The sequence below is a fragment of the Pezoporus occidentalis genome, unplaced genomic scaffold, assembly GCF_034315485.1.
Source record: "Pezoporus occidentalis ecotype Australia unplaced genomic scaffold, CSIRO_AGI_Poc_V1 ctg129, whole genome shotgun sequence".
Classification (NCBI taxonomy): Eukaryota; Metazoa; Chordata; class Aves; order Psittaciformes; family Psittacidae; genus Pezoporus; species Pezoporus occidentalis.
In genome coordinates, this window is record NW_026913092.1 from 3,006,543 (window position 1) to 3,033,728 (window position 27,186).

Genomic DNA, 27,186 nt, shown 5'->3' on the forward strand with positions numbered 1-27,186 from the left:
CTGAAACTGAATAGAATCCATCAAGTTCAATTTCTATCTTTCAAAAAGCATTTAGTATACATTCAGAGGGATCAACACTTATTCAGAAACACAAGCTTTTAAATGGCAAACATAAGCATTAGTAGGACTGCGCCAAAATCCCTGTTAATTCGATGAAAATACACACTCCAGAAAGAGGATACAGTACACAATCCATGATTGCTGAGAATTCCTGGATTTATCCCATTCTACTCATTTGGGATCAAAACATTCCTTCAGAGAGTGCACCAAAGAAAATAATCATAAAGAAAGAAGGAAATGAATTTATGTAAAACTAAAGAAACAAACAAAACAAAGTGAGGGAACGCAGCAGCAGTAGCAGCAGCAGCAGCACACTTCAGCAAAAGTACTCACGCAGAATCTACTGGCCAGAAGTTGATCAGAGTAACAGGACTGCAAGACAAAAAATGAGGAGGTGAAGAGAGAGGCAGAAGAAACTCAGCAGCAAAATAACTACAGAAAGGTTTTGGGGAAAAAAAAAATTCACAACAACTGAAAACCAGAAATCCAGCAGATCAACATGAGTGAATGTGAAGAGCAACCAATCAAAAAGTGAGGAAAAAAATAAACCTAAAATAAAAAAAAAAGAGAAAGAGCGAGAACAAGCTGCATGCAATTGCCATTAAACAACTTACTTAACTTGTAAAAAAAACCAAAGGGAACTGGGTTAACTCATTGATTTCTCCATGTGCATCATTATTGCTTTTTTTATTTTTTTCCCCATAAAGACATCAAAGCATTTAATAAGACTGAATTTATAGGGTGAGAAAAGAAGAAATCAGCTGGGAATCTTGCAAACACAGTAGCCTCATTAAAAAAAAGTAAAACCATGGAAAGACACCCATTTGGAAGAAAATAAAAATTTAATGAAGAGATCATTAGTCTCCAAATTGCCGTATCAAACTTAGACGTTTATAAGGCTGTCAGTAAGACAGTAAGTATTTTTCTTTTACTAACTGAAGCTGTAGCTCCTGTATAAAGACAGGTGAAAACAGACAAAGGCAATGGCAATTGGAATCCCAGCTTGTGCTTTCCTGCCAGCCAAGGTTAACAGCAATGAAAGACAGAAAGAGGCTTTATGCATTTAGGAAGTGAAGGGATTTGGCACCAGCTGGGAAGCTCAAAGAGCATATCAAATGAACTGCTATTTAGACGCTTCAGAGCTACTCACGTTTCCATGTTGTCTCCCTCCAAGACAGTTTGCACAGGCAGGTAGCCCATTCGTGGGTGCTTTGCAAAATATCTTTTTGTTCGAAATTTGTTTTTTAGTACCTTGGCAAAGTCACGGACGTCTTCTCCTGAAGTTGTCTGAAAGCCACAAATCATATTGAAATCATCTTTCATGAGGCTGTTAGGGTTTTTTGGTTGCCTCTTCCTTTACTGGGTCACTTGGAAGATCTGTGGCCACACCAAGCAGAGCTGCCAAGAGCTTGATCTCCAGAACTGTAAATTTTATTTACTTGTCATTGTCACTTCACAATGTACTACACAGTGACATCACTAGTGGGGAGGAAGGAAGAAAAAGGGGAGCTCCAAAACTCTCTGACAGGCTCACACCTCACCTCTGGTGATCTCAAGAGGACAAGCAATAATTAGAAAAGAACCTGTCGTCTCCTCATCTGGCTCAGGAGACTCTCTGCCTGCTTTTTGTTCAGGACTAAAATGACTCTAACAGAGGACACGCAGCCAGTCAGTGCGTCCAGCCTGCACAGGGAGGATACACAGCCAGTGATTCAGCTGCTTCACTGGCTGGATCCTTACTCTTACCACACACTTGTCATCTACATCTCAAGGACTTGTCAGTCTACAAAAGTCAGACCTCTTCTTTTGGAGTGCTTTCTTTCCAGTTTCCCTTCTCAGCCTCCTCTGTCATTAATATTTTGATCAAAGAGAAACAAAAAGCAGGTGCAAGCTGCTGAAAGCTCTTAGATCAGTTATTTCGTCCTGTGCCTGTTTAATCTGAAGCTAGCAGGCAGTTAAAATCAATACCCTGAGATGAGTATAAGCTGGATAAAGTATTCTACTCCCTTGCCTGCAGTGGGCTTTCCTTGGTACTGTAGAGACCAGCAGAGGAGTGCAAAGTGGAATTAGTTTCCCAAAGATCAGAATGAGCCAGAAAGAATTCAAGAGATGTCTGGTGGGAAGATGCAAGACTTCATGTGAGTCTGATTCAGAGTTGGGCGATATTCTGAAGAATTTTAATGGAAGACTTCAGTTACTTTAGTCAGGCTGCGCTCCCTTCTCCACACCTCACAGAGACATTCGACCTTGAAATACTGCTCTTCTACAGTAAATTAAGTTCATCCTGACCCACATAATGATATTGCTTCTTCAGTGTATCTAATTTAAAGGAAATAAATGAGGTAAAAGTTAATCTTTCTGACATTTTTTAATGAGTTCTACACCTTTTCTTTAGAGAGGAAAGAGGTGCTGGAACATATCAGTCATGCCAACCTTCTCTGAGCTGCTGAAACACAGTTGTATATATTTGTAATGATTGCCTTGGTAGAAAAAGTAAGGATGCCCTGAAAAATAATCTGCAAAAAGACTGAAAAGCATCAACAGAAAGGACAAATATTGTCCCTGTACTGACAATACCTACAAGCTTCATGTAAAGCTGGAAAGAATTTGGTTCTCTTTCCAGTCAGTTGGTCTAGTAGGAAAATCTGGTGTAAGCAATGACTGCCAGAGAAGTGACACAGCAGACCATACAAGACAATACAGCAGCATCTGTATTTTCAAGACACTGAGATAATGCTTGATAATATTAAGTATCACTTCCTCAATACATCAGAAGACAGACATTGTAGGGAAGGGGGGGATTAGGCATGCCCAGACCATCCAGAGGACTCTGGAAAGGGGATTTACTCAGGTGGCCTCGCACGACCCACCAGGAGGGGATTCCCTCTGCCAAATGCCATCTGCAAGGCCTGCTAGGATTGCTTCTAACCAGGTCAGCATCAGGAGAGCACAAACAGCACATCAGCTGGGAACAGAGGGAATCTTTTAATATTTAGTGTTGGTATAAATGGATTAAGCACAGCTTTCTGTAGTTTGTTCACCTGTGTCATTTATAGCCATTTATTCCTGCCTTATTTTCCATGTTGTGAACACTTTCCATTGCATTTGACTATAATTTGGATTAAGCGTTTTCAGGTATAATTAACAAACATTTTGCACTTCAGCCTTTTAAGGCTGTTATTCCCCCTTGCTCCCATGAACTTCTACATGACCAACGCATAGTAAAATTGTGTGTTTGTGCAGAAACATCCCAATCTAGCTGGCAGCATAAGAATCCCAAGAAGAAAATACGTCTTCTAGTGACAACAAGAAGCACCAAGCACCTCTCATATGATCCAAATGCCAGTTAAAAAATGTTCAAGGAGCACAAGGCAAAGAAAATGTGATTATTATGTGGACAAGTTGATAAACTGAGGCTATTTTCAGCCAGGCTTTCTGATTTATATCACAGATATTTTATTACACGATTTTCAGAGTAAAATCATTCAAACCAAAATTCTCAGCAGAACTGGTTATGAGCAAGAAACGGTGGACTTGCAGCATCCCAGCTCTTTTAAGTCAAAACAATATATAAGCAGCTGGGTAGAGCATATTCCAAAACTATTCTAAAACTGGAACTATTTCTTAGAAATGATTCTTATTCACATAGGAACCACTGTCTGACTCTATCCAGCCTTATTTAAGAAAGTACCTTGCCAAGCCCTCAGCCCGGACAGCCTGACTGCAAACATTAGCTGTTGACAGGTATCTCGGTTTGACATGCTTCCTTCTAACAAGGTGGTTGACGTGTCACTGTCTATTAAACCCAAACAGAAAAATGATGCTACATTTAAATCCCAGTCTAGAAGTTGCCTTCTATGCTTTATCTTAAACCTCTTTCAAAAGAAAAAAAAAAAAGTCATCTATCTTTGAACAATAAAATTGACCTGTATTGCTTCCAGGAATAATTGTTGCAATTTTCCTGCCTAAATCAAAACTAGGCAACTGCCTGGCCCTTAATTCTGCCTCAACTTTTTGCACAAGAGGAAAGGCTATAACATTGCTCAGATGTTTAGCGTGAGCTCTCAAATCTCCCCTGAGCAGAATTAAAGTGCTCCAAAATCTCCTGGAAGTAAGAAGGAAGGTGAGTAAAAATATCAAAACACTTCATTGTGAACATCTAGCTATTGCAAAGATATATCAGAGAAGGCATCTCATGTCTTCTGTCTACCAAAATACATTTTGAGGTCAGAGATCTGTCTGGAGGAAGAGGAAAAAGTGCTCTACCACCTGCAAACCCCTCTTCATTCTTTAGAACACAACTGCAATACTAGACATGATAGCTTCAGTGGATGTCTTCTTGTTTAGTCACACAGGACTTGGGTTTACTTTTTTAATAGCAACAACACAAAAAATAGTCAGGGCTTGCTGTGTGCCACAATCACTTTTTCCTTTTTCTTTTTTACCCAGTTAATCCTTCTCTAATTCAACTGGCTGCCAGTGCAGCCAGGCACAGCGCATTAGCACGGGCTGCTGGAGTTCAGGATTCACAAAAAAATGTACGGGCTGTGAATGGTTCTTTATACTGATTCGGCAATCTGAATATGGCTGCAGGTTTTCTGCTTGCCACCATGTTTACCTATTAGTAATCTCTTTTTCCAGGGAGAACAAAAACCTGCTGGACCTTGTGTGGCAACGACTTGCTGCTGGCTGTGGGAGTGTCTCACAATCCTTTTTCCTTTCTCTCTCTTCAAAACACATCTTATGAATAGGGTAAGAAAATAATAGCAAGAAGTTGGTTTGTGCATTCTCTGCACCATTCACAAATCTCCCATGTTACTTATTAGCAAGAATGAGGGTGGCAAACTGCAAAACAAAACTGTAGCCAATCCATCAAGGAGATATTCAGCTGCAGCTGGAAGGAATGCTCTAAAAAGGTCGGTCGCTCGCTTGCTGGCTCTGTATACAACGCTGATCATGAGATTCTGCTCTAGGAATGCCTGTGATGGAGGAGTCTGTTCAAACCTGCCCAGGCAGTGCCAGCATTTCCCTCTGACGTGTGCAGCAGTTCAGGCAAATCGCCCTTTCCAGTAGCCTCAACCCCTGGGGGGTGACGCTGAAAAGCAGCCGCCAGTGAACACTGACAAACAGCTAGCAAATTCACAGTAGTTGCCCTTGCAGTGATTCAGATTAAATACTGCCATTTAAATGCTACAGTAAAAGTTCATAGGTAATGTAAATAAATACACTGGGTTTGCTTTACTGCAGTATTTTAGGGGAATAATTTCTTTTTTTCCCTTTCCTAAGTTTCTAAGAAAAGCTGAGTTTTTACTTCATTTTGGCCATGCCTTTCTGTTTGGATGAAGACATAAAGACCATTCATAAAATTTTATAAAGCTAGACTTTAAAATAGTTTTGATGCTTTATTTTCACCATATATATTTGACCAGCAGATGAAGGTATGAGACTAGGGTCCATCCCATCACACCAGCAAATGACAACCAGAGAGCACACTCTTCAATACCACCATGAACAATAGCAAAGGCAGCAAAAAGCTCAGTTGTGCTGCATCATGGAAGAACAACATGAGAGATCCTCTAATTTATGCCCCTCTGTGCTGGTGGGGCCAAGAGCGGCCCAAACCAAAAAGCAGGTTTTTTACACTGAAAGAGTAAAATGGAATTTCCTTTCCAGCTTTCTGGTAAGAAAGAAATGTTTACGCAAAAATGCTCCTTTTGAAAGCTGTGAAACAAGGCTGAAGACCCTCACCACACCATCAATGCAGCACATCTGCATTGTGTGTGAAATCAGCTTCCAGTCTTCAGTAATGAAATCTAACTTGCTATTCTTGAGAACTTCCCTGGTATTTTATATCATCAAATGATTATACAGTACCAAGGTACCACTATGTAGTAGAGAACTCAAAAACGCAATCACAGTATTGCAGGGAAAAAAGTGAAGTGGCAATTTGCTGAGGAAAGGAAGAAAAATCTCACACTGATATGTAGAAAACATTGTGACCTAAGATACGAACAAGTATTTGCACAAATCACAGGCTTCCTGCAGGATCCATAAAGTGAACTTTGGCACTGAACATGGAACAAGTCATTAGCACACAATAATACATTACAACACAGCATTGTACAAACAATGAACTTCAATTTACTTCAAACCGCTGAAGTATCCTTTACCAAGCATCAGAAATTGCTGGCATATACAATATATAAAAAGGGATTTAATCAGAGAGGGGGAGATGGAGAGGGAAAAGAAAAGCCACCCAAATGCTCCATTACCTTACACACATGAAATGAAGTTTTTCCTTTCTACATAAGAAGGAGCAGTAAGTGTCAGTAAAACAGCTACTTACTGGTGTGCAGTACTCCACCATGGGGTAGTGCATTTTATGACCTTTTGCCACACGGCCAGAGAAGAAGCAACTTTGGCAGATGTCATAGTTAAAGTGCTTTAAACTTCTGTACCTAAAAGAGGAGCAAAAAATTCACAGCTTCAGAGATTTGTATGTGAACACTTCATATCAGCTTGCCAAGTTTTCTCTGCTAGTAAATTCTCTTCCCCGAGATGTCACACAGTGTGCAATGCTTGGCAATGCCCCTCTGCTACCAAGGGACCAGTATTGCTGCCTTAGATGTTTATCAAAGATCTGAATCTTCAAAAACAGTTTTAACACTGGGCAACACTGAAAAATTTTTACACACTCACTCTTAAAAGAGGAGAGACACCACCATGCTTTTTGTTTCTGTAACGCCAATTTTAGTTCTTTGGCTCTTCAGCATGATTCCTAACACAGAAAATCTGAAGAAGTAAAATTCAAGTAAGTAATGCTCTTCTCAACAAGTCACTCCAACAAACTCCTAACTGCTGCATACAAGGCAGGAATTTGTGACTTTCCTATCACCTCTAACAAAACAATTTTCCTGTATGGCATTCCATCCATGCAAAACTCTGAACGCCCTTTTGGGCCATTATTTAACCTCATCAGCTCTGTGAGGTAGCTAACTGCTGTATCTGCTATGCTGAAGTGCCTGAAAGAGCTAGAGGCATAAGGGTTGTCTTGTTCCAAATACGCGAAGCAGTTCAGTCACAATGACCTCAAAAGAACGTTGTTTTACATGTACTGAGACACACAGTATTAGCTTTCTAAAAGCCTTCCAATACAGTATCTTTTTGTCAAGTGTGTACACAGGGTTTCAGTGGCTTGCAAAGCCAGAAAAAAAATCTGCGACAGACAGATTCTACTATCATGATAATAGATTTGTTATATAAATTTAAGAGACAGATGAGATCAGTCAAGTAAAATTAGATGAAAACATAGAGATCCAGTGTCTACTTCCCGAGTTCTCGACGCTCACTACAGACTATCCATTCACTTGCTATCCTTTGATTTTCCAAGCGCTGCATTTTTCAATTCCACCTACTGTCTTTGGCTGTTTATATAAAACTGTGTAAGTAATTCAGTAGTTCATAAACTGTATCTGGGAATGGGAAAATTAGCCTTTGTGAATGTGTTGAACTGCTCACTTCTCATCCCTACCTCTTCCTCAGTAATACTTATCATTTCCCAGTTAAGATATTCAAGAGGAATAAGAGCAAGAGGAGAATAATTTAGGTGATCAGAGAAACAGCCTCCCTGAAGAGACCTGGGATTCAAATCAAAGAAATACCTCCATTTTTTCCCGTTTCCCACTGCCCATGAAATTGCATACTAGAAAGAACTGCCCCATTACATGCATAAAAGCAACATTCATACTCTCACATTTAAAGCAAAATGATGGCTTTTCTATTGTGATACTGCTTGCTCCTGTTGTCTATCTGGGTTTTAGAAACAAAATTACAGCAAGTTCTTTGTAAACAACACAATACCATAGAAGGACAAATGACAACGGTAAAAGACGACCCAGCATAAAAAGGACAGAAACCATACAAAGCAGCTATTGCGAAGCAAAGTGATAAAACAAGTCTAGGCATAATTGAAAGTGAGTATTTACTTAGCCGTTAAGTGGATTCTCAACAGGCATACCAACACACAGCCATTTTACAACACAGTGACTTATTCATTGCCATAGTAACCATAGTGTCGATCCAGATGTTTAAAGAGACCAGTAACATTTCCCCCACTCCAGGTTAATGTTCTACCAACAACATTCTTTCTCTGAGAAACACACACGTAGCTTTACAGTCTGTGAATTTCCAAAGCATTTCCCTGCCCCTGATAGAAAGCAATTTGTTAGGATCCGGTTCAGAAAATGTAACTGCATATATGGGACACTGAATGTAAAGCAAATAGTTCTAGTTGTGCAATCCACCAATACTTTAGTTGAAGCACGGAAAGACTGGGACACAGAGGAAGTGCCATATCATAACTGACAGATGAACTGTCCTCATCAACTCTTGCATCGCTGTACTCAGTCTAGGTGTTACTCTCCCTCATGGCCCATCACAGTTATTTTTTCCTTGAACAAAATGCATAAAATCAAGCACTTGATTTGTCTGGAAACAAGCAGAGCTCTGGACCTACTATGCAGCTGTACACATGGCAGAAAGGGAGTGAGTTTGTACCTGAATCCAATAATTGGGCACTCCTTGCAGATGTTACACTTCGCTTGGTGTTTGGCGGTCTCAGCAGCAGCCACCCTGTGCAAGACGGGCAGCCACACCATAGACTGTGGTTCCAGCCTCATCCAGTCCAGGAAAAGGGCTGCTTCAATCTCTGGTTTGTTGTTGGCCTGCAACACAAGGGGAGAAAGACAGAGGATGAGCACAAGTGATTTAACTACTACCAGCTAAGTAACAGTTCAAGCTGTTTGCTTCCTGCCTACTCCATTATCTGTCCAGCTTTTCACCCAATCCAGCCATTTGTAAATAAAATAAAAATAATCTCCAGGATCCTGCCTTCAAGCCAGGAACTGAAACTACTACTACAAATGTTTCAAATCTCTAATTCCCTCTTACAATAGACATCACTACTATACACTTTGTCACAGAGAAAATCATTCACTTAGAGCATCACCTTTCATACCTGATCTCGTGTTTCCTGTCTCTCTGATCCAAACCCCCATAGCACTGCTTCTCACCTATTTTAGACACAGTTTGTGTTATCCAAGCACTAAAAACTCCATGTCTTTTGATCAAAATTCCTTTCTCCTTAAAATCATTATCACACCATTCTTCAAAACACAGACATAAGGAAATCATTCAAATCCTTTCTCAAGCCTGCTGTTGAACATGTGAACTCTGCCTCCTTAAATGACTCAAAATCAACTCTTCACACCACATCATCTCTAAATTTCTTGTTACTGCCTAAAAACACAACACAGTCTTGTCCCACAGAATACAAATGATTTAGCCTTATATTCTACTCCTTCCCACTTTCACCTCTTTGAGAACAGCAAAGAGTCTATGAACGCTTCCTGGCAGCCCCATTCCTCTGCTGCCTTCCTATCACATTCTAACCAGTGTGATTATTTCAGGTATCTCTTTGATGGTAACTTTGAGGCAGCTCAATCAGAGCTCAATCCCACTGCAACAGGCACCATACACACACGGAAAACTGATGTATCAGCCCTCCCTGGCAGCACATACACTATGGAAAAACAAACAGCAAAGGGACAACAAACACAAGGCAAAGGGGGATAACAGTGATCTATCTGGATGGGTAGAGGTCAGGCTAGCCACTGCAAAGAACAGTGCAGAATAAAGGCAAAGAACATTCAAAGGGGTTTTAAGGAAAACAGTGACGTGACAGTCAGTGTTTATGGGGACTATACCTCCAGTGTGCAGGATGGTAAGAAGCCAGCATAAAAGTGGTTATCTGAGAACCTGGAAGCTGGTTTCAACACTGAAAGAGAGTTGACGGATCAGGTGAAAACAGTTAAGGGAAGGACAGGAGGGAGGAGCACAGGTCTTCACAGGGAACAGCCCAAGTGATGAAGCAGGATAGCAACCTGCTCCATTTCTCTAAACCACCACTTGTGCTAATTGAAATTCCCTGAGACATTTCCTTCCATTCTACCCAACAGAAACAGCATATTTATGGGCTGAATATATTTAAATCCTCTGTTGCTCTTTTCTTTGGACTTTCAAACACAGCCCTCAGTGGGCCAGTCTTTTGTATTTCAAACTTCACAAGGCAGTCTGTCTTCCTTTGTGGTTCCAAACCTATTTGAAGCATTTAAATAAATAATAAGCATTAATGTATCATGTACATGGACCAAGATGAAGAGGGGATTGAGTACTGGAGTTTTTTACAGTTAGTCTCAGCTGCTTTTCCAGTTTCTCAAGAAATCTGAGTGTAGTATGGCACAGCTAAAACCTTATTAAGCTAAAAACGCTAGGCACTAATTTGAAGGAAAAATATCACAACAAGGAGAGAGCACTATAAGGAAAACCCATTAGGTGTGTGTGGGGTTGTTTGTTGCTATTGGGTTTGTGGGTTTTGCTTGTTTGTTTTTAAAGCTAACACTGTTTATAATCTTGACAAACATATTAACTGATCAATACTTAGAGACTGAGAAAAATGCAGTCTCCAAGACAGAACCCCTGGCCACAAGAAAGATGTGGAAAAAGCCCTAAACAAACCAACAAGGGAATATCTCCTGAATGATGCATTGTATTAAAATGGACCTTTAATGCAATGCATTAAATGCTGCTGTAATACTTTGGTTAATTAGAAACAAAGAGATTTTTCTGATCAAGGCTTTCTTCTTAAAATACAAGTTTGGGAAACCATCTACAGACTCCTATCACTGCATTTAAGAACCACATATAAGGATTTTTAATATAGTCATATGAATCCTTTTTGGATGTTTGGGGCAAAATCATCAAACCACAACATATCTACAGTTAATCCTGATAAAGTCCCTCATGATTTAACTACAGGTCTTATATGAAATAGAATAACCTTTTTAGCTTTGCTTTGTTTTCCACACACTGCAATATTTCTAAAGGCTTCTGCATTAAATCCTGCTTCTCTGTTTTTTCATGATGCTACAGGATTTAGGAACCCCTTCCAAAGAAAAAGGGAGAAAATCAAAAGTACAATAAAGTCCAGCCAACACTGGCAACAGGAATTGTTTGGAACACCAGATACCACGTTCTGCTGCAGGACATCAGTGGATTCAACAAAATTAAATCTAGAGCTCTCGTAAAAGAAAGGCGTATTTATAAAAATGATCATCTAGATGTCTGTCCTTCAGCTAGCAGCCAGGGCAGTACAGGGGCTGGGGAGAGATTTTCTGGGGCTCACTCAGTGAGCCAGGAACTACACTGGCAAAACATTACACTTTCTACACAGAGGTCCTCTAAGCCTCCAAAAAAATTTGAGGATCTCTTTAATATGCCATTTCTAATAAAGAACCATGAAGAGTACAGAAATGCTGCAGTGCAAGCTGCAGTCAGAATAAGAATGAGCTGCTCAAAGCGCTGATCTTCCCTTGTAGCTGCTTTAAATTTGCAAGGGAAATGCTGCAGAGTGAAAGACTTTCTGTAACATCCAAAGATCTATTTTAATTTTGCAGTCACCACCGACTGCCAGCAGCCCCAATAGCTGCGTACCCAGAGCTCCACGGTGCTGGCTGTACAAAACCCGTGCTCAGAGAGATTAGGTGCATTAAAATGTATCAGAACTGGTTCCGAATTATATTACATGAAGATTTAAAGCCACGTGAAGGAAAGCTGGTCAGGGTCAGATGGCATAGGACAGACAGTTCTTGAATGTTCCCTGAGCTGCTCTTGCGATTTTGTTAATAATCTCTAAATCCGGTAAAGGCAGCAGCTGAAGATTTTGCATAAGGGGAAAAGTCTGAATTCATACAGTTTGTATCTGAACCAACAAGATTAAGCTGTAAAGAATATTAATGGTTCTTCTCTTGAACACATTTCTGTGCAACTCGTGATTTTTATGGTAATAACTGAGTGAATCATAAAATAGAATTCATAAAGCCCTTTCCAGCTTACAAGTAACAATTTGTTATGGGAGACATTCAAATTCATTATGTTCCAGACATCTGTTTTTCAGTATTTATTCTGCAGAAACAATGGGGGAATAGGAAGTCGGGTTGTGCTAGCATCTTCATGCAATACTTGGCAGTTGAAACCTTCAGGGCTTTTTTCCCCCTGTCTTATTCCAGCTAGTAGTTTAAAAAAAATATCCTGTGCTATATTAACTTTATCTATCCATAATATAAAATATGCTCCAAAATAGAGTCATGGTTTGATATGAACAATGTGACGTATTTTTTGGCAAAATCAGACAATATAGCAGAAATGTCTGATAACATTTTTTGATGAGCTATATTCTGTTTACATGCAGTGTAGGAGATTAACTGGAAATAGATTAACATTGTTAGTTTAATGGCATTTTTCATCTGGGATGGAAAGCTTTATGTTAGTTTAGGTAAATATTATCTTGGACAAACAAAACTGAGGAACTGGATTCTTATGACTTGTTAAAGTTTAAAGATGCAGAGCAGGCCATGAACAGCAGTCCTGTCCCCCCGGAGGCAGAACAAACCCTGTTCAACCTTGTCATCCACTCTTGCATTACACTTGATTGCATTGACTCCTCCAGTCAATGTTTTAGCAATGTGGAAAAGAGTAATAAGATTAAAAAAAACATGAACCCAGAAGTGAATTAGTGTACAGCTTTATATCATCCACACTTGAAAAGCAGCATCTTCCTGCTCCCCACCCCTAAATCACTTTAAAATAGCTCTCCAAAGCAGTTCACTTGGAGAACTCTTCAAGAGTGCCTCCCCCAAAGTCAGGCACAGGTTCTCAAACCCTTGCTGAAACAAACCCCAAATTGCTGGTTTATGACATTCTGGTGAATGCTCCATTCCTGGCGGTGTTCAAGGCCAGGTTGGACAGAGCTTTGGGTGTGAGGTGTCCCTGCCCATGGCAGGGGGGTTGGAACTAGATCTTAAGGTCCTTTCCAACCCTAACTATTCTAGGATTCTATGACATTAACAGCATAGCAGCTTGAGGAAGGATTTGCTAGTTCCTTAGGCCAGTTCTCCCGTATCAGCCAAAGGAGAAGAATTATCCTATGAATAGAAAAAAGAGCTTCCTGGATCTCCCAAAAAAGATCGAGTCCCTCAAGAGTAACGTTGCATTTGTACATTATTTTCATATAGACCTCTATATAACTATATGTAGGTATTTGTACACAGTATTAACTGATTAAAAAAAACCCAAAACCCCAGCAACAACAACAACACCCCCCCCCCCCCCCAAAACACACCCTTCACAAAACGACCACCCAATCAATTCAAATCACAGCATTTATGGCTAAAGTCACTATCAGGGTCCTGGCCCAGAATTTGCCATACCCAAACTCCACCTTAAAGGACTAACAAGCTCCTATTTTGGCTTTTATTTGCCTGAGTAAACACAATGGATTTGGACACATTTATGTGGTTGTTAACAACAGGCTGATCTTGCCATATCATTGAACAAGTATAAACCTAGAATTTAAGACTACAAAACAGAATATCAAAATACTTTCCTCTGTTAAAGTGAAAATGAAACGAGGTTTAAAATACAAACTTGAATTAACTGTACTCATTTCATTACTCCTTACCTTTATCTGTACTAGCTTGTCACATCAAGCACACCCTTGCAGGAAAGCATACTTAAAGTAGTTTATACCCAAGAACCAAATACCCAAGAGTTTACTGAGAAACAGCAAGAGACATTTTCATCTCAGCTGCATTCTGTTTTCACATCACATTTCTTAAAAGCCCTAGTGTCACAGTAACTCATGCAAGGCAGTGATGTGAATTCCTAAGTCCTATTTACAGTATACAAGGAAAGCATATTAATAATTTCCCACTGTGGTTAAAACAGTGTGTGTGTCCTTCAGTCCATATCAATTCCCTATCCTGTTTATTTAAAAAAAAAAAAGAGTACCCGTCACAGAACTAAAAGGAAAGTGCTTTCACACTGCAGTAATACTGCATTCACACAATTTTTCATGGATCTATAGATTGCTTTGATGCAGTCTGAGCCCAGGCAGAACTACATAGTCTTGAAATGGTCCTTAGATCAAGCTCTTTTCTCTGGTGTAAAAATATTTTTTCTTTAAAATCTCAATGCACAAATTAGATCCCCCTACCCCACGTAGCAAAGATGAGTCCCATAATGCACTTCTCCCAACAATTACTATCAGCACCTTCCCATATATGAAGGAAACTATGGAGAGTAAGAGTTGGTGCTGGGGGGGGATGAAAAGCACCAGGACAGCAGCAGCATCCTGGGGTAAGTGGACCCAGAGTGCAGGCAGGAGTGGGCAGCAGGGAAGCTGCTCCCAACAGCTGGCCTGGGAAGCCCCTCCTCCTCAACCCTCATTCCCAAGGACTCCCACTTCAGACTGAAAAGCAGGAGATTTCCCCTGTTATTGCAGGGAATGGTAAACATCCCTTTTACTCCTTCTGTTGTGCAGGCAGACAAGGCCGTTGCCAGGGCACCTAACCTAAGGGGGCTGGGAGAGCCATTTCTGAAGCACACATTTGTTGCAGACTCTGACATGACCGCAACTTATTGCTGGTCTGTCATCACCAGAAAGGAAAAAAAAACCCAAACAAACCCTAAAGAAAAAGCACTCCTCACTGTGGGAGTACAAAGAAAGACTTAATTTAGTTCCACACAGTCATGTAAACTATGGATCCTCACAGTACTTTTAATAATTGAATTATCGCACTCCCCTAAAAGGAGGCCACTGGGAGCCTTGTGCAACCCTCCTTGGCTACCCAGCTCCTCCAGCTGCTCTGTTTCCCAGGCTGCTCCCTGCTCTCCCCCAGCACCTCTGTGCTGCCCCCCAGGCCCTGCACCCTTAAGCCCTCCATGCACCGCCATCCTACACCCAAAGAAAGTCTCTGTGCCTGTCTTCTGGAAAGGTCTTGCTTCTTCCCACATCTCCAATCTTGGCTGCTCCTTTCTTTTGTGCCTCCTCCCGCCCACCCTTCTGCTTCCTTCATCACTGTTATTCCTACTACTGCTCTTACCAGTGTTCCCAAAGGGTGCCTGTTATTTTTCTGCTCCTAGTTCCTTCTATCTCCACTCCATGAGGGTTCTCCCCATGTTGTTCCTCTCCCTAGGGCTCCCTCCCATATATTTTTGTATTCCCCCTCTGTCGTGGTTTAAACCCTGTCGTCAAGTTAGCCACGCAGTCCACTCCCCACCTCCACCCCACCCTTTCCCCCCCTTCTCCTGCTCCCGGAGGGATGGGGAGGAGAATGGAAAGAATGTAACTCCCACAGGTTGAGATAAGAACAGTTTAGTAACTAAGGTGTAATACAAACCGCTGCTGCTACCACCAATAATAATAATGATAAGGGAAATAACAAGGGAAGAGGATACGATACCACCCGCCGACTGATAATACCCAGCCCAACCAAGCACCGACTGATACCTGGACCAACCCCACAGTGAACTAGCCCTTCCAGGTAACCCCCAGTTACACCCTGGGCATGACATACTGTGGTATGGAATACCTCTTTGTCTAATTTGGGGCAGGTGTCCTGTCTCTGCTTCCTCCCAGCTTCCCCTCCTCCCTAGCAGACCATGAGACTCACAAAGTCCTTGGTCAGACTAAACATTTGAGCAGTAACTAAAAACATCGGTGTTACCATTGCTGTTCCCAGGCTGAAAGTCAAAAACATAGCGCTGCACCAGCTACTAGGAAGGAGAAAAAATGACTGCTACTGCTGAACCCAGGACACCCTCCTCAGCTGAGCCTCCCCCCACTTGCTGGTCTTCCTGGAAGACTGTCTGTTCTGCCACAACCCAGGTCAGAAATCACCCTCCACTCTGCAAGTTAAAATGAGAAGAAAAAAGAATGCAATTTCTCTTATTGCAAATAAGAAGAAAACCTACTTTTCAGTGCAGGTAAGAGAAGGAAACCTCAGGTTTTTCTACCTTCTGATTTATGAATGTGTCAAAGGTTGTGTCCAGCTTGTTTGGGCTGTTTCTAGAAATGCCAGCAGCTGGAAGCGGTATGGTATTCGGTTCAGTGGCATGTCTTCATTTGTAATGACAATGTTGCAAACTCATTGTATTCAAATAAACATTTATTCCAAGGCTGTCTTCCTACTTTATAAAAACTGGTTTTATGTCCCCCACCACAATGAATTTTATTGTTTTCTTCCTTGTATAAACACACAGAATTGCAGCCCCCTTTCCAAAAACCCATGGGTTTGCTAGATTCCAAGGTCACTTTTGTCAGGTTTTCAACAATGTTCCCAGCACTGTTGCCATTCACCTGGGGAAATGATAGGATTCGAGCAGTCCTAATTTCTAAGGAAGGTCATTTGAACAAATGAGCTTTTGACCATGGATTTGCTGCAGCATCATTTTGTGCTTGCGTCACCTGAAAGCTCAACATGAAACTTGAAGCTTAAAAGCCACAGCAGGGTCTAACACAACTATCAACATTACTACACAGAATTTATCAGCATGGGTTATACGGCCCTATACAACATCAGTTTGGAAATGGCATCAAATATATATTAGAATTATAAAAGATCAAGACATGAATGATGGAAATGGGAAAATGTGAACCCTGTTGAATTAATCTGTTGAAAATTTTAAAAATACAGCAAATGTCCCCTCACAACTGATGTTTGTAGCGATTTTAGAATTAGATTCTTTTCGTAGTCACTGTGCAAGAAGACTACTTTCAAGCATTAATATTCATTGAAAAAAAAACTTGCTGTGTTTTGCTTACTACAGAACTGAAACCACTACATAATGAAACTTGAGCAGCAGGCAAAAAAGCAAACAACTCCCCCGCCCCCAACCAAACAAAAAATCCCCCAGGGACAGTTAGGTAATGGGATTTCTTCCATTGTTATGCAGAAGATGCATTGAGAGTTAATCACAGACTATACATTACCTCCCCTCCTCTACCTTTTCATTAAGCAGCTGCCTTCATCTTGTGCATTCTGCTGGCGGTTAGGATAAGGATGAATAATTCCCTAACTCTCTTCCTTCCCAGATTAAATAATTCACAAGTTTGAAAAAGAGCCTCCAGTTTGCTGTGTGTTCCTCAACAGACAGGACAAGAATTCTCTCACTAATCCTTAAAGAAAATGGGCATTATCCATTCAAGCAGTGGAAGGAGCTCATTGAGCACTCCTAGTCCCTGGACAGCACTGCAGGCAATTGCTCCTTTCCTATGCTCCCCTGAGCACCTGGCGGTCACTGGTATGTATATGCCCCAAATTTAGATTAACCATTGCTGTTCACCTACACAACAGCAATAAATGGTGATCTACTGCTGGAAACAGAAACTTGTAAAACCAGAAGCTGCAGTAACAAAGACTTAAACTCTTTGCAAGGTTCAGTTACAATATAAAACATGATGACAACTATTTGCTGTCTGGATAACAGCATAATCTGGGCTTCTTCTACCACAGCCAGAGAAACAGGCTAATTCAAATAAATCTTATCAAAGGAACAGTTTAATAGACCAATGAACACTACCATGAAACAGCCCTCGGTACCCTAATCTGTCTTCCAGATTTTCAGCTCTCTTCAGAACAGACAGGCTACTTCGACATGAAATACAAATCAGAAAATTAACAGCAAGGAAGCATGAACTTACGAACTGGAAGCAGCTTCTGACACTCGGCTCGATATTGCTGCCCCCGAAAGAGGCCACTTCCCCCAGCTGCCGAGGAATCTGAATGGAGTCGTGCAGCAGGAGCCCCAGTCGGCGCTGGTCACAGAAGCCAGTGGAGCTTGCCACTTGCTTGAACAGGTCTGGAGGAAGGAAAATGACACCAGAGCTAAGTAAGGCATTGCTACAGGGATATGGCAAATAGCATGCATCATGTCAAAGGCTTGCAAGTGTGCTCAACAGCCTTGGTGGACATAAACATAAGCATGGCTTAAGTTTGGCTCCTTCTCTTTCCATAAACGCTGTTTTTTTTTCTGTAAAATATGCAGTCTAGTGATAGCTTTTAATAGCAATATTGGCTTGTACTGGGGAGAGAGGCCATTCTAACACAGCACCTGTGGCTAACAGGTGTGTTCTCGAACACAGCTAACTAAACAGCAGGATCTTTGAGCCACAACAACACAAGTGTTTTAAAAACATTGTTTAATTATAAAATAATCTCATACAGCAGACAGTACATTTTCAAGTCTTAGCAATCAACATACAACTCAAGAGAATCCATTTCTCTTTCAGACAAGTTGAACTGAAAAACAAGAACTCCATGATTTCAATATATTGTGATCTTTTAATCCAAGAGTATTTCTAAAATGAAAGAAAAGCATTACAGTATGACAGAACCTGCCGTCCACTGAGAATGTTAATATCATATTAAGTTTTCACTTCCAAAGTGAAATGTCATTTGAAGCTATGACTTGTTACTGCATCATTCTAAAAAGAATCCTTATAGGACAGAATTTTTATCCCTTTGTAAGCTCAATTTAATTTGGTGGGAATTAGTTATACTACATATACATTGAGGAGGTTTTAGAATTCATAAGAAGAAAAATCAGGTTTGCCTTGACTGAAATATTTATTTGGTAATCTCCCTGTTGACAATATATGACCTGAATAAATTCTTCTTACTTTTTAGAGCTGCCTTAGTATTTTATATGACACCAGGGATACAATTACAAAGGTGCTTCATCACTACTCGAGATAACTTTCCTAGTGCTGCTTTGACACCTGTTCTCTTCTGAAGGAATAAAGGAATGGATAGAGAAAGGATTGTTTTTTAATTACATGAACTTCACTCTTGACTAGTCTATTTTTATAATAAATAATTTGGGGATAGATCTTTCCATCACCTCTGCAAGCCTGAAGTTGGTTGTGCTCCAGAATAACTAACTCTGCTCAGCTGCACAAATGAGAAAAAAACTCTAAAAGGTGCAACTCATCACATACTTGCAGCAATACTAATAGCAACTGCAGCACAACTTCAACATGGATGGTTGTCGTGGTTTAAACACAGTCAGGTAATTCGTTCGCTCACTTCCCCCCCTTTCTTGCCCTCCCCCTGCTCTCGGAGGGACGGAGAGGAGAATCGAAAAGAATGCAACTCCCACGGGTTGAGATAAGAACAGTTTAGTAACTAAGGTATAACACAAATCACTACTGCTACCACCAATGATAATAATGATAAAGGAAATAACAAGGGAAGAGAATACATCATCTCACCACCAGCCGACCGATAACTCGCCCCCCCCAGCCCGACCAAGCTCTGACCGATACCTCCTCCAACCCTGCAGTCCCCAGCCCTTCCGGCTAACTCCCAGTTGCATCCTGGGCATGACGTGCTGTGGTATGGAATACCTCTTTGGCTAACTTGGGTCAGGTGTCCTGTCTCTGCTTCCTCCTGGCTTCCCCTCCTCCCTGGCAGAGCATGAGGCTCACAAAGTCCTTGGCCAAACCAAAATATCCTTGTTATCAGCTCTGTTCCTGAGCTGAAAGTCAAAACACTGCACTGCACCAGCTACCAAGAAGGGGAAAAATGACTGCTACTGCTGAACCCAGGACATTATCCACCCCTTATTCCATACCATTCACGTCATGCTCAGATCCCACATTTTCAGTATACCATCACTCTTATCTCAGTGCATGGACCAGTCCCTATAAAGCTGCTGAGTCCATCTGGTCCATGATGTCAGGCTCCATCTCTTGTAACAGCCTTCCAGAGCAGGAGAGACTGTGTGCAGTGTTCACACTCGTGAATAACCTGGGCAATAGTGTCCATTGCTAAGTCCACCCCTCGATCATGAGTCCATCTCTGTGTTGCATCTCTGCTCTGATGGTCTGAAGTGCATTGGGCCCACCAGGCTCAAAATAATTCACTGTCCCCTTCAGCAGTTTCTGCAGCTTGTTGCTGGGGACTCCATACAGCTGCCTTCCATCTCCGATGCTTCCAAAGCACTGGAGGGGCCCAGTGGACTAGATACTTGCCCATACTGTCCCACACACCCTGCCACTCATGACTGTCCAGCCTTGGGGAAAACCTCTTGGTCCCCCTATATCCTCGTCTAACCCCAGACAAGACCCAAACCTGACTCTGCTTAACTTTTGAGATCAAACAAAATGGTGGTGGGTAGAACACAGTCTGTGTGTGTGCCAACATGCTGATCCCCATCACAATCAGCAGGCAGGTCCCAAGGATACCCAAAGGCCATTCAAAACCTTCAGAACTCTCAGTTGATGCTGCTGTGCTTGTCACTGGGGCTGGTGTAGCTGCTGTACTTGTCACTGGGGCTGGTGTAGCTGCTGTGCTTGCCGGCTCTCCCACCGCCAGCTTCTCTTTTCCTGAGTCCAGCTCTTCCTCCTCTGCCTTGCTGGGAAATGCTGCGCGGTCTCCTGCATCCTCCTGGGGCTCGGCGGGCGGCTTCCGGGAAATGCTCTCGGCCGTCGCGGGGCTGGGCTCCTCCGCGGGGCTGGGCTCCTCCGCGGGGCTCGGTTCGGCCGCGGGGCTCGGCTCGGCCGCGGGGCTCGGCTCTTCCGCGGGGCTTGGCTCCTCCGCCGCCTTCTCCCGCTGCTCGGCAGCCCCTTCCTTCCGCTCCTCGACCGCTCCGGCCTCCCCCACCGGCCGCCGTCCCCTCGCGGCCTCCGGCCCCGCTCCCGCCGCCGCTTGGTCCCCGGGGCCGCTCTCCCGGGCCGGTTTGGCTGCCGCCGGCTCCCGGGGCCGCTCCCCCTCAGCTCCCCGCAGCCTCACGAAGATGGAGAGTAGGGCGAGGGCCAGGACGGTGAAGAGCAGCCGGACGGCCAGGTACAAGTCCACGGCCACGTCCGTCCCGCCCTGCTGCTGGAGCCCGCCCGTATTACAAGCCATTGCCATAAAGCACAGTGAGACAAGAACCTTAGCCCAGGCCCCATACTTGATAAACACTAACACAGCAAATACCGGCTCTACGTAAGTTACAACATTCTGAAGCTGTGAGATCAAGAGAAACAACTCTGAGAGCCAATAAATCGTCATTGTGATGAGTGACTATTAATCCGGTCAGATCTGTCGTTATCTCAACCCTTCGTGCCCCACGTTGGGCGCCAAAAAGAACTGTCGTGGTTTAAACACAGTCAGGTAATTCGTTCGCTCACTTCCCCCCCTTTCTTGCCCTCCCCCTGCTCTCGGAGGGACGGAGAGGAGAATCGAAAAGAATGCAACTCCCACGGGTTGAGATAAGAACAGTTTAGTAACTAAGGTATAACACAAATCACTACTGCTACCACCAATGATAATAATGATAAAGGAAATAACAAGGGAAGAGAATACATCATCTCACCACCAGCCGACCGATAACTCGCCCCCCCCAGCCCGACCAAGCTCTGACCGATACCTCCTCCAACCCTGCAGTCCCCAGCCCTTCCGGCTAACTCCCAGTTGCATCCTGGGCATGACGTGCTGTGGTATGGAATACCTCTTTGGCTAACTTGGGTCAGGTGTCCTGTCTCTGCTTCCTCCTGGCTTCCCCTCCTCCCTGGCAGAGCATGAGGCTCACAAAGTCCTTGGCCAAACCAAAATATCCTTGTTATCAGCTCTGTTCCTGAGCTGAAAGTCAAAACACTGCACTGCACCAGCTACCAAGAAGGGGAAAAATGACTGCTACTGCTGAACCCAGGACAATGGTGAAGCCAGACCACAGCCTGGTAGAGACAATTTCTTCCTCTCCCACAAACTATACAGCTTTCAATTTCCCCATCATTAAAACATTTCTACAACCTTAAAAAGAGGGGTTATGGTTTTCCCTTACAACTTTTGATAATCCTCAATGAAATATCATTCTGAAAAATATTCATCCTGAGTGATTTTCTTAAAAGATTTTCTGAATACTTTTCACAACACACACATGAAACATCCCGACATCTAAACTGTGATATTTATAGTGTTTGCCCCAAAATCTGATCCAATTACACAGTCTCCATTGTTGGAACTGCCTGTTTTCTCCTTAGCACTCTTCAACTTCCATTAGTAGAATAAAATAACAATTGATGAAGAATTGCTATGGTATTGGGTCAAATCCTAAAGGCTGTTTCGTTTAAAATGCATGAATGATACCACTTAATTTAGCTAGAAGGTTACTCTTGAGAACTACTCTTAACCAGTAGTTCTTTCCCAGATCCTAGCCTCAATAATGAACTGATGCATTAGTAAGATAAAAGTGAAACTTCAAGTGGAATTTTTTCAAGTATTTCAAGATTTGGCCTATTAAAATATGAAAAACTTGCATACCTTTAATATATATTTAAAAGTAGCAACTATATTTAAACACAATGTACATCATAAGAACCTGGCTACGTTGTGGAAAGCATTTTTTAAAGTTAACACATTTTAAAATGGAGTAATGCAAGATGTCCTGCAGACATGCATTTTTATGTATGAAGGTGTGCTAAACTTGTGTTGCCAAAGAGGAGTTCTCATACCCCAGGGAGTGTGCAATGCAGTCCACACATTAGCATGCAGTGAGAAAATATTTTTGTGCTGTTAAAAAATTAGATTTAAAAATAATGTTTATTTCATCTTTATCACATCTGTTTTTCTTTTTTTGTGTGTTTTATAATGTACATAATATATTAGTACAGTGTGGTACATGCATATAATTCCTAAATAAATCTATTAGGGTGCATGCTCACATGCATACTGTTAGGGATATGATCAAAAAGTCTGGGGTCTTCTGTGCTAAACTACCTAAAACCACGTCTGAACCTGTAACTGGAAAGTACAAGGTGGAGCAAATTAACATCTGTACGCTACTTAAATGTTTATGCAATAAATAGGAGGAATAAAACTAGAATATAAACATAAAGTAAACCCAAAAGAATCATGTTGACTTACATCTGTATTTATCTTCCAGGTGTGCTTTGCAAAGGGATACAACACCGGTTTTGAAAGATAAGACACGGATCCTTCCTGTTCGGCCCCTAATGAGAAACAAACGTTGGCTGATAACATGATCCATTCATCCCATAATTTGTTTAATATAGCAAAGTTCATTGCAGTACCATAGGCATCATAAACAACACCCCCCACTGAATCATGTTGCACAGCACATGCTGGTTGGTTATTAGGCAAATCAGAAACAAAGTATAAAATATGATTGTGGCTTCATGGATATAGCTGAATTTGATTGTGCTGTTTTATCAGTTCAACCAGAAACAGTCTGGTTTGGAAAGAATTACCTCTTTTTTTTACTATAAAGTAAGAGTAGAGAGTCTTTACCCAACACTTATTTGAACAGGCTTCTGATGAGCTATTCTCAGAGGAGCTGAGGTCCCTGTCAGAACAGCGAATCATCCCTTTTGCCAAAGACAATATAGCTCCATTTTCATTTGACATGAGATGTAGAAGTTGTTTTTAGAAAGTCTTTGCTTACTGTCTGTCAGCTCTGCCCTGACTTGTTTGAGAAGGCAAGAGTGAGCTAAGCATGAAAGAGCAGTATCTGCCAGCAATGCGCAGCAGCAGAGGCACTTGTAAGACGTTCAGGAAGCTTGCCTAGAAATCACAAGAAGGCAGGTGGGCCGTGCAGCTATGCTGTTAACAATATGGCATGGTTTCTGAGCTCCTCCTCGCAGCACTCAGACCTGTCCTACACAGTGCCAAGGGGCTGCTATGCCCCACATCAGCTCCCATGCTGCTTCCGGTCAGCCTTCCCCTCATTCCTGCCTTGTAACATGCCTGTGTCATTACTTTCACTTTTTAATGCTACTGTAAGAAAAGCATCCTCCTCTGCACTGCAGGCGGCACGATGACAGACCTTAACATCTTCTCTCAGTCATCTGGTTTACCTCCAGATGCTGGCTTCCCCCAAAACTTTTATTCCTGTTAGCATTTCAAATAGATAACATGTATTGCAAAAAAAGACATACACAACAACACACAGAACAGAGGAAGCTAATGCCTAAAACTGACATTTTTGAAGCAGGCCTTACAACAGTTTTGAAGCATCACCAGTAAGAACACCATGAGGAATAAAATAAATCATGTACAGGTGTGCCATAGTCGTGCATCAGGCTGCACTGCTCAGCAAAGATGCATGTGGTCTTTTTAATCCTATGAAACTGTTGTAGGAGCCAGTGGTGCCCATTTGCTCACACACCTCCTCTGCAAACCCTATGAAAAGCGTAGACTAACTGGTAGACAAAGCTGAACTTAGAATTTCCAGCCTTTTACTAAAGAATCTTGCATTTTTCATCATGAACAAGCATTTGTTGTTTACCTATGCTTTTCACATTCCACTCCTCTTACTCCTGTCTTTCAAATCTTTCCCAAATTAATTATCATCTGCGACCTGAGAAAGTACTCCTGATGAATACCAGGCTCATGCAAATTATACAAGAGAAGAATGTAGAATGATGATTTCTCTGCAAGGTGTATTAAATTGAAACCTGCATGAATCATGAGTTGTTAGGTTCACTCTCCTCTCCTTCTAAGTCAAACCAATAATTTAACATGCTACTGCAAATAAACATGAGTGACTGATCAGTTAAAACAAATCTGAAACGTGCAAGATTCACAGAGCTGTGCCTATAACTAGATCAGTCATTGACCGTGAATTTGATTAATATCTTTACAAACGACAGTTTTCAATTATAAGAAAAGTAAAGATCCAGTATATTTAATTAAATGTCTCCAGTACTGCTATGCACTTCAGTTGATCTCTGCCTATTAAGTTTACAATGAAAATGAAACACACGTAACCCCAAGGTCACCCCTCTTCCCAGAGTAATTCAAACCTGAATTTTGGCAAAATAGCTTCAAGCTTCCTCACACATAAAACACTTCTCTGTAAACCTCTCTGTTTCATTGCATCCTGCAATATGCAGCTCCTGAGCATACCTAGGGAGCTGCCTAGAGGCAGTTAATTATAAATTCTAATGTGGTACCTCCAGCACAGTGCAATATAAAGAAAACTAGATTGGACATGGCAAATCTAAACCAGATGGTCCATCTTAGGAGTGGCTTGTGGAACAACCTTTAGTTCCCTCTTTGCCCCTAATGTGGCTGATCTGGATTAACATCCCTAGCACACCTTCGTTTTTTTGCTGAGTTTCTTTTTTATATGTTGTTTATGGTTGTTGGTAATTCAGAAGTGGATCAGAGCTCTGGGAAAGTCAAAGCAGATAAAAGAAGTAAAACTTAACTCTTAAATGAATATAGCTACATCCCTTACTACCAGTACGCTACACAAAAATATAATGTAATATTGGTAATCCCATACAGGATATTGCAGCTGCTGCAGAGGATGCTATAAGCAACCGACTTATCAGAGGTGATCCTGTAGGGAGAGACTGTAAAAATCTGTACTTTTTGCAGGTGATCATCGAAGCTTCAGTGCTGTGATACAGGGTGGTGGATGGAAGAACAATGTTAAGGCACTTCAGTGTGGTTCAAAATGCCAACGCAAATACAGTAATTGTCCCATGTCCTTCCATTTCTATATGGAATGTTTATTCTGCCACAGTAATGAGCATGTCTGGCTGAAATGGCTAATAAGAACCTTAAAAACTTCCACTGACATATTTTTTTCACTAACTTCAACAAAACAAAAAATAATGGCTTATCCTAAAATTAGCTTACAAATCTGTGTTGGAATTTAACTATGTATTATGAGCAACTTCATTAACCCACTGAATAGGAATACCTGTAAACTTTCTTAGGGGAAATTTACTCTGTTGTATTTACATTTATAGGTACACTTTCTAAAATTAATTTTACATGACATTTTTCTCAAATCTCCTGACTGCTAATGGTTGTAAGAAGATTAGATTAGGGATGAGCCTCTTCCATCTTTTAACAAGAATTATAGATTGAAAACTATAGAAAATAGACAGCTCTGAATAGGTTTAACATCCAGAAGTACAGACACATGCAAGAGTCTATATGATGGTGTTTCTCTTGAATTCTCTTTTATTTATCTAAGTAAATTAAAAAGCCATGCAAAGCTATGACATACTGAGGACATGCAGTCCAAGTAATGCTCTGAACACAGAAATCTGCTTTAATTCTGGCTCTCTCATTCCTTATCTTAATAAATCTAGGATTATAAGCCTAACCAAGGGCTATATTGATTCAGCTAAATGCAGCCATTAAAGCATTAGGTTTATTAAACTTTCACTTCAACTACCCTTTTTTCAGCTTCAAGCCACTCATGTTACAATGAGGCAAACAGCTTGCTACCCTTCCCCCCTCTCCTTGTGCTACGGGGAAGCTCCTGAGCACCCCACGTTCAGAGCACCCACACATACGTGTCATAGACATTCAGCAGCCAGTTGAGGCACATGTCCACACAGAGAGGAACATTGACGAGGTTATTGTGCTCTTGTTCTAGTCGATCATAAATGGTGGTCAAGCAGTTAATGATCTGCAGAATATCCATCGGCTGGTCATTTTGTTTGAGATTGTGCTGGTCCAAGGCATCACATGCAGCAGAAAGACTCAGGAGGTCCACTGTTAAAACAAACAAACACTATAAAGATTGAAAAGAAACAGCTGGATTACCCATACCTAAAAACTAAATCGAAAACTTTACTTGAGTTGCATGCCTGGCCAAAGGACATTTTATGTCCTCTGAAAGTCACGTGCAAGACTGGTTTCAATACTCCTATAGGTATGCTATTTATTCAGCTGTGGTCTTCGAAAGCAGTGTTTATAACAGTGAAATCTGTTTAATTTTTAGCTGTAAGGTACCTACTACGCTTCTGGATCCTATAGAAATACTACGTGTATATTACCATGTTAGTAAAAATTAAATGTTTCCTACTTTATGTTCTTACAGATACATAGGCTACTATATTCATCAGATGTGCTCTAAACACAGTACACATCATCAGGTTTCCTGAGACATGCTGTCCATTTCTTACAGAAGCCAAGCAGTCTTAACCAAACAAAACTACACAAGGAATATGCAATGAAATAATAACTAAACAGGGATTAACCTCTCTGTTACTTGTCTTCTGGTGAGAACAGGGAAAAGAACATTCCAGAAATATGAAGCTGCTTTTTTCAATATTTATAAATGAAATGTATCCATTTTTTATTCTGCAGAGCATTTATATTTACAAATACCTCAATGACTTACAGAGTAAGACACGTTTAAACTCACCAGTAAATATACAAGAGATTTTTGTCACAGACATTTAAAAACTTGATTTTA

General features: G+C 41.5%; 1 protein-coding gene across 26 annotated transcripts in view; it reads right to left on the bottom strand.

Moving 5' to 3' along the window:
• DMD (dystrophin) overlaps nucleotides 1-27,186 on the bottom strand; it is a 1,213,044-nt gene that overhangs the window by 35,170 nt on the left and 1,150,688 nt on the right. For 21 of the 26 annotated variants that reach the window (XM_062608089.1, XM_062608087.1, XM_062608095.1 and 18 more), the window contains 7 exons: nucleotides 26,279-26,480; nucleotides 22,869-22,954; nucleotides 17,660-17,817; nucleotides 8,617-8,783; nucleotides 6,407-6,518; nucleotides 1,211-1,347; nucleotides 394-432 (listed from right to left, as the gene is read on the bottom strand). In XM_062608089.1, coding sequence (XP_062464073.1) covers nucleotides 394-432; nucleotides 1,211-1,347; nucleotides 6,407-6,518; nucleotides 8,617-8,783; nucleotides 17,660-17,817; nucleotides 22,869-22,954; nucleotides 26,279-26,480 — 901 coding nt within the window. Of the gene's footprint in view, nucleotides 1-393; nucleotides 433-1,206; nucleotides 1,348-6,406; nucleotides 6,519-8,616; nucleotides 8,784-17,659; nucleotides 17,818-22,868; nucleotides 22,955-26,278; nucleotides 26,481-27,186 lie in introns of those variants that run through there. The other 5 variants (XM_062608090.1, XM_062608083.1, XM_062608104.1 and 2 more) reach the window with 2 other exon arrangements.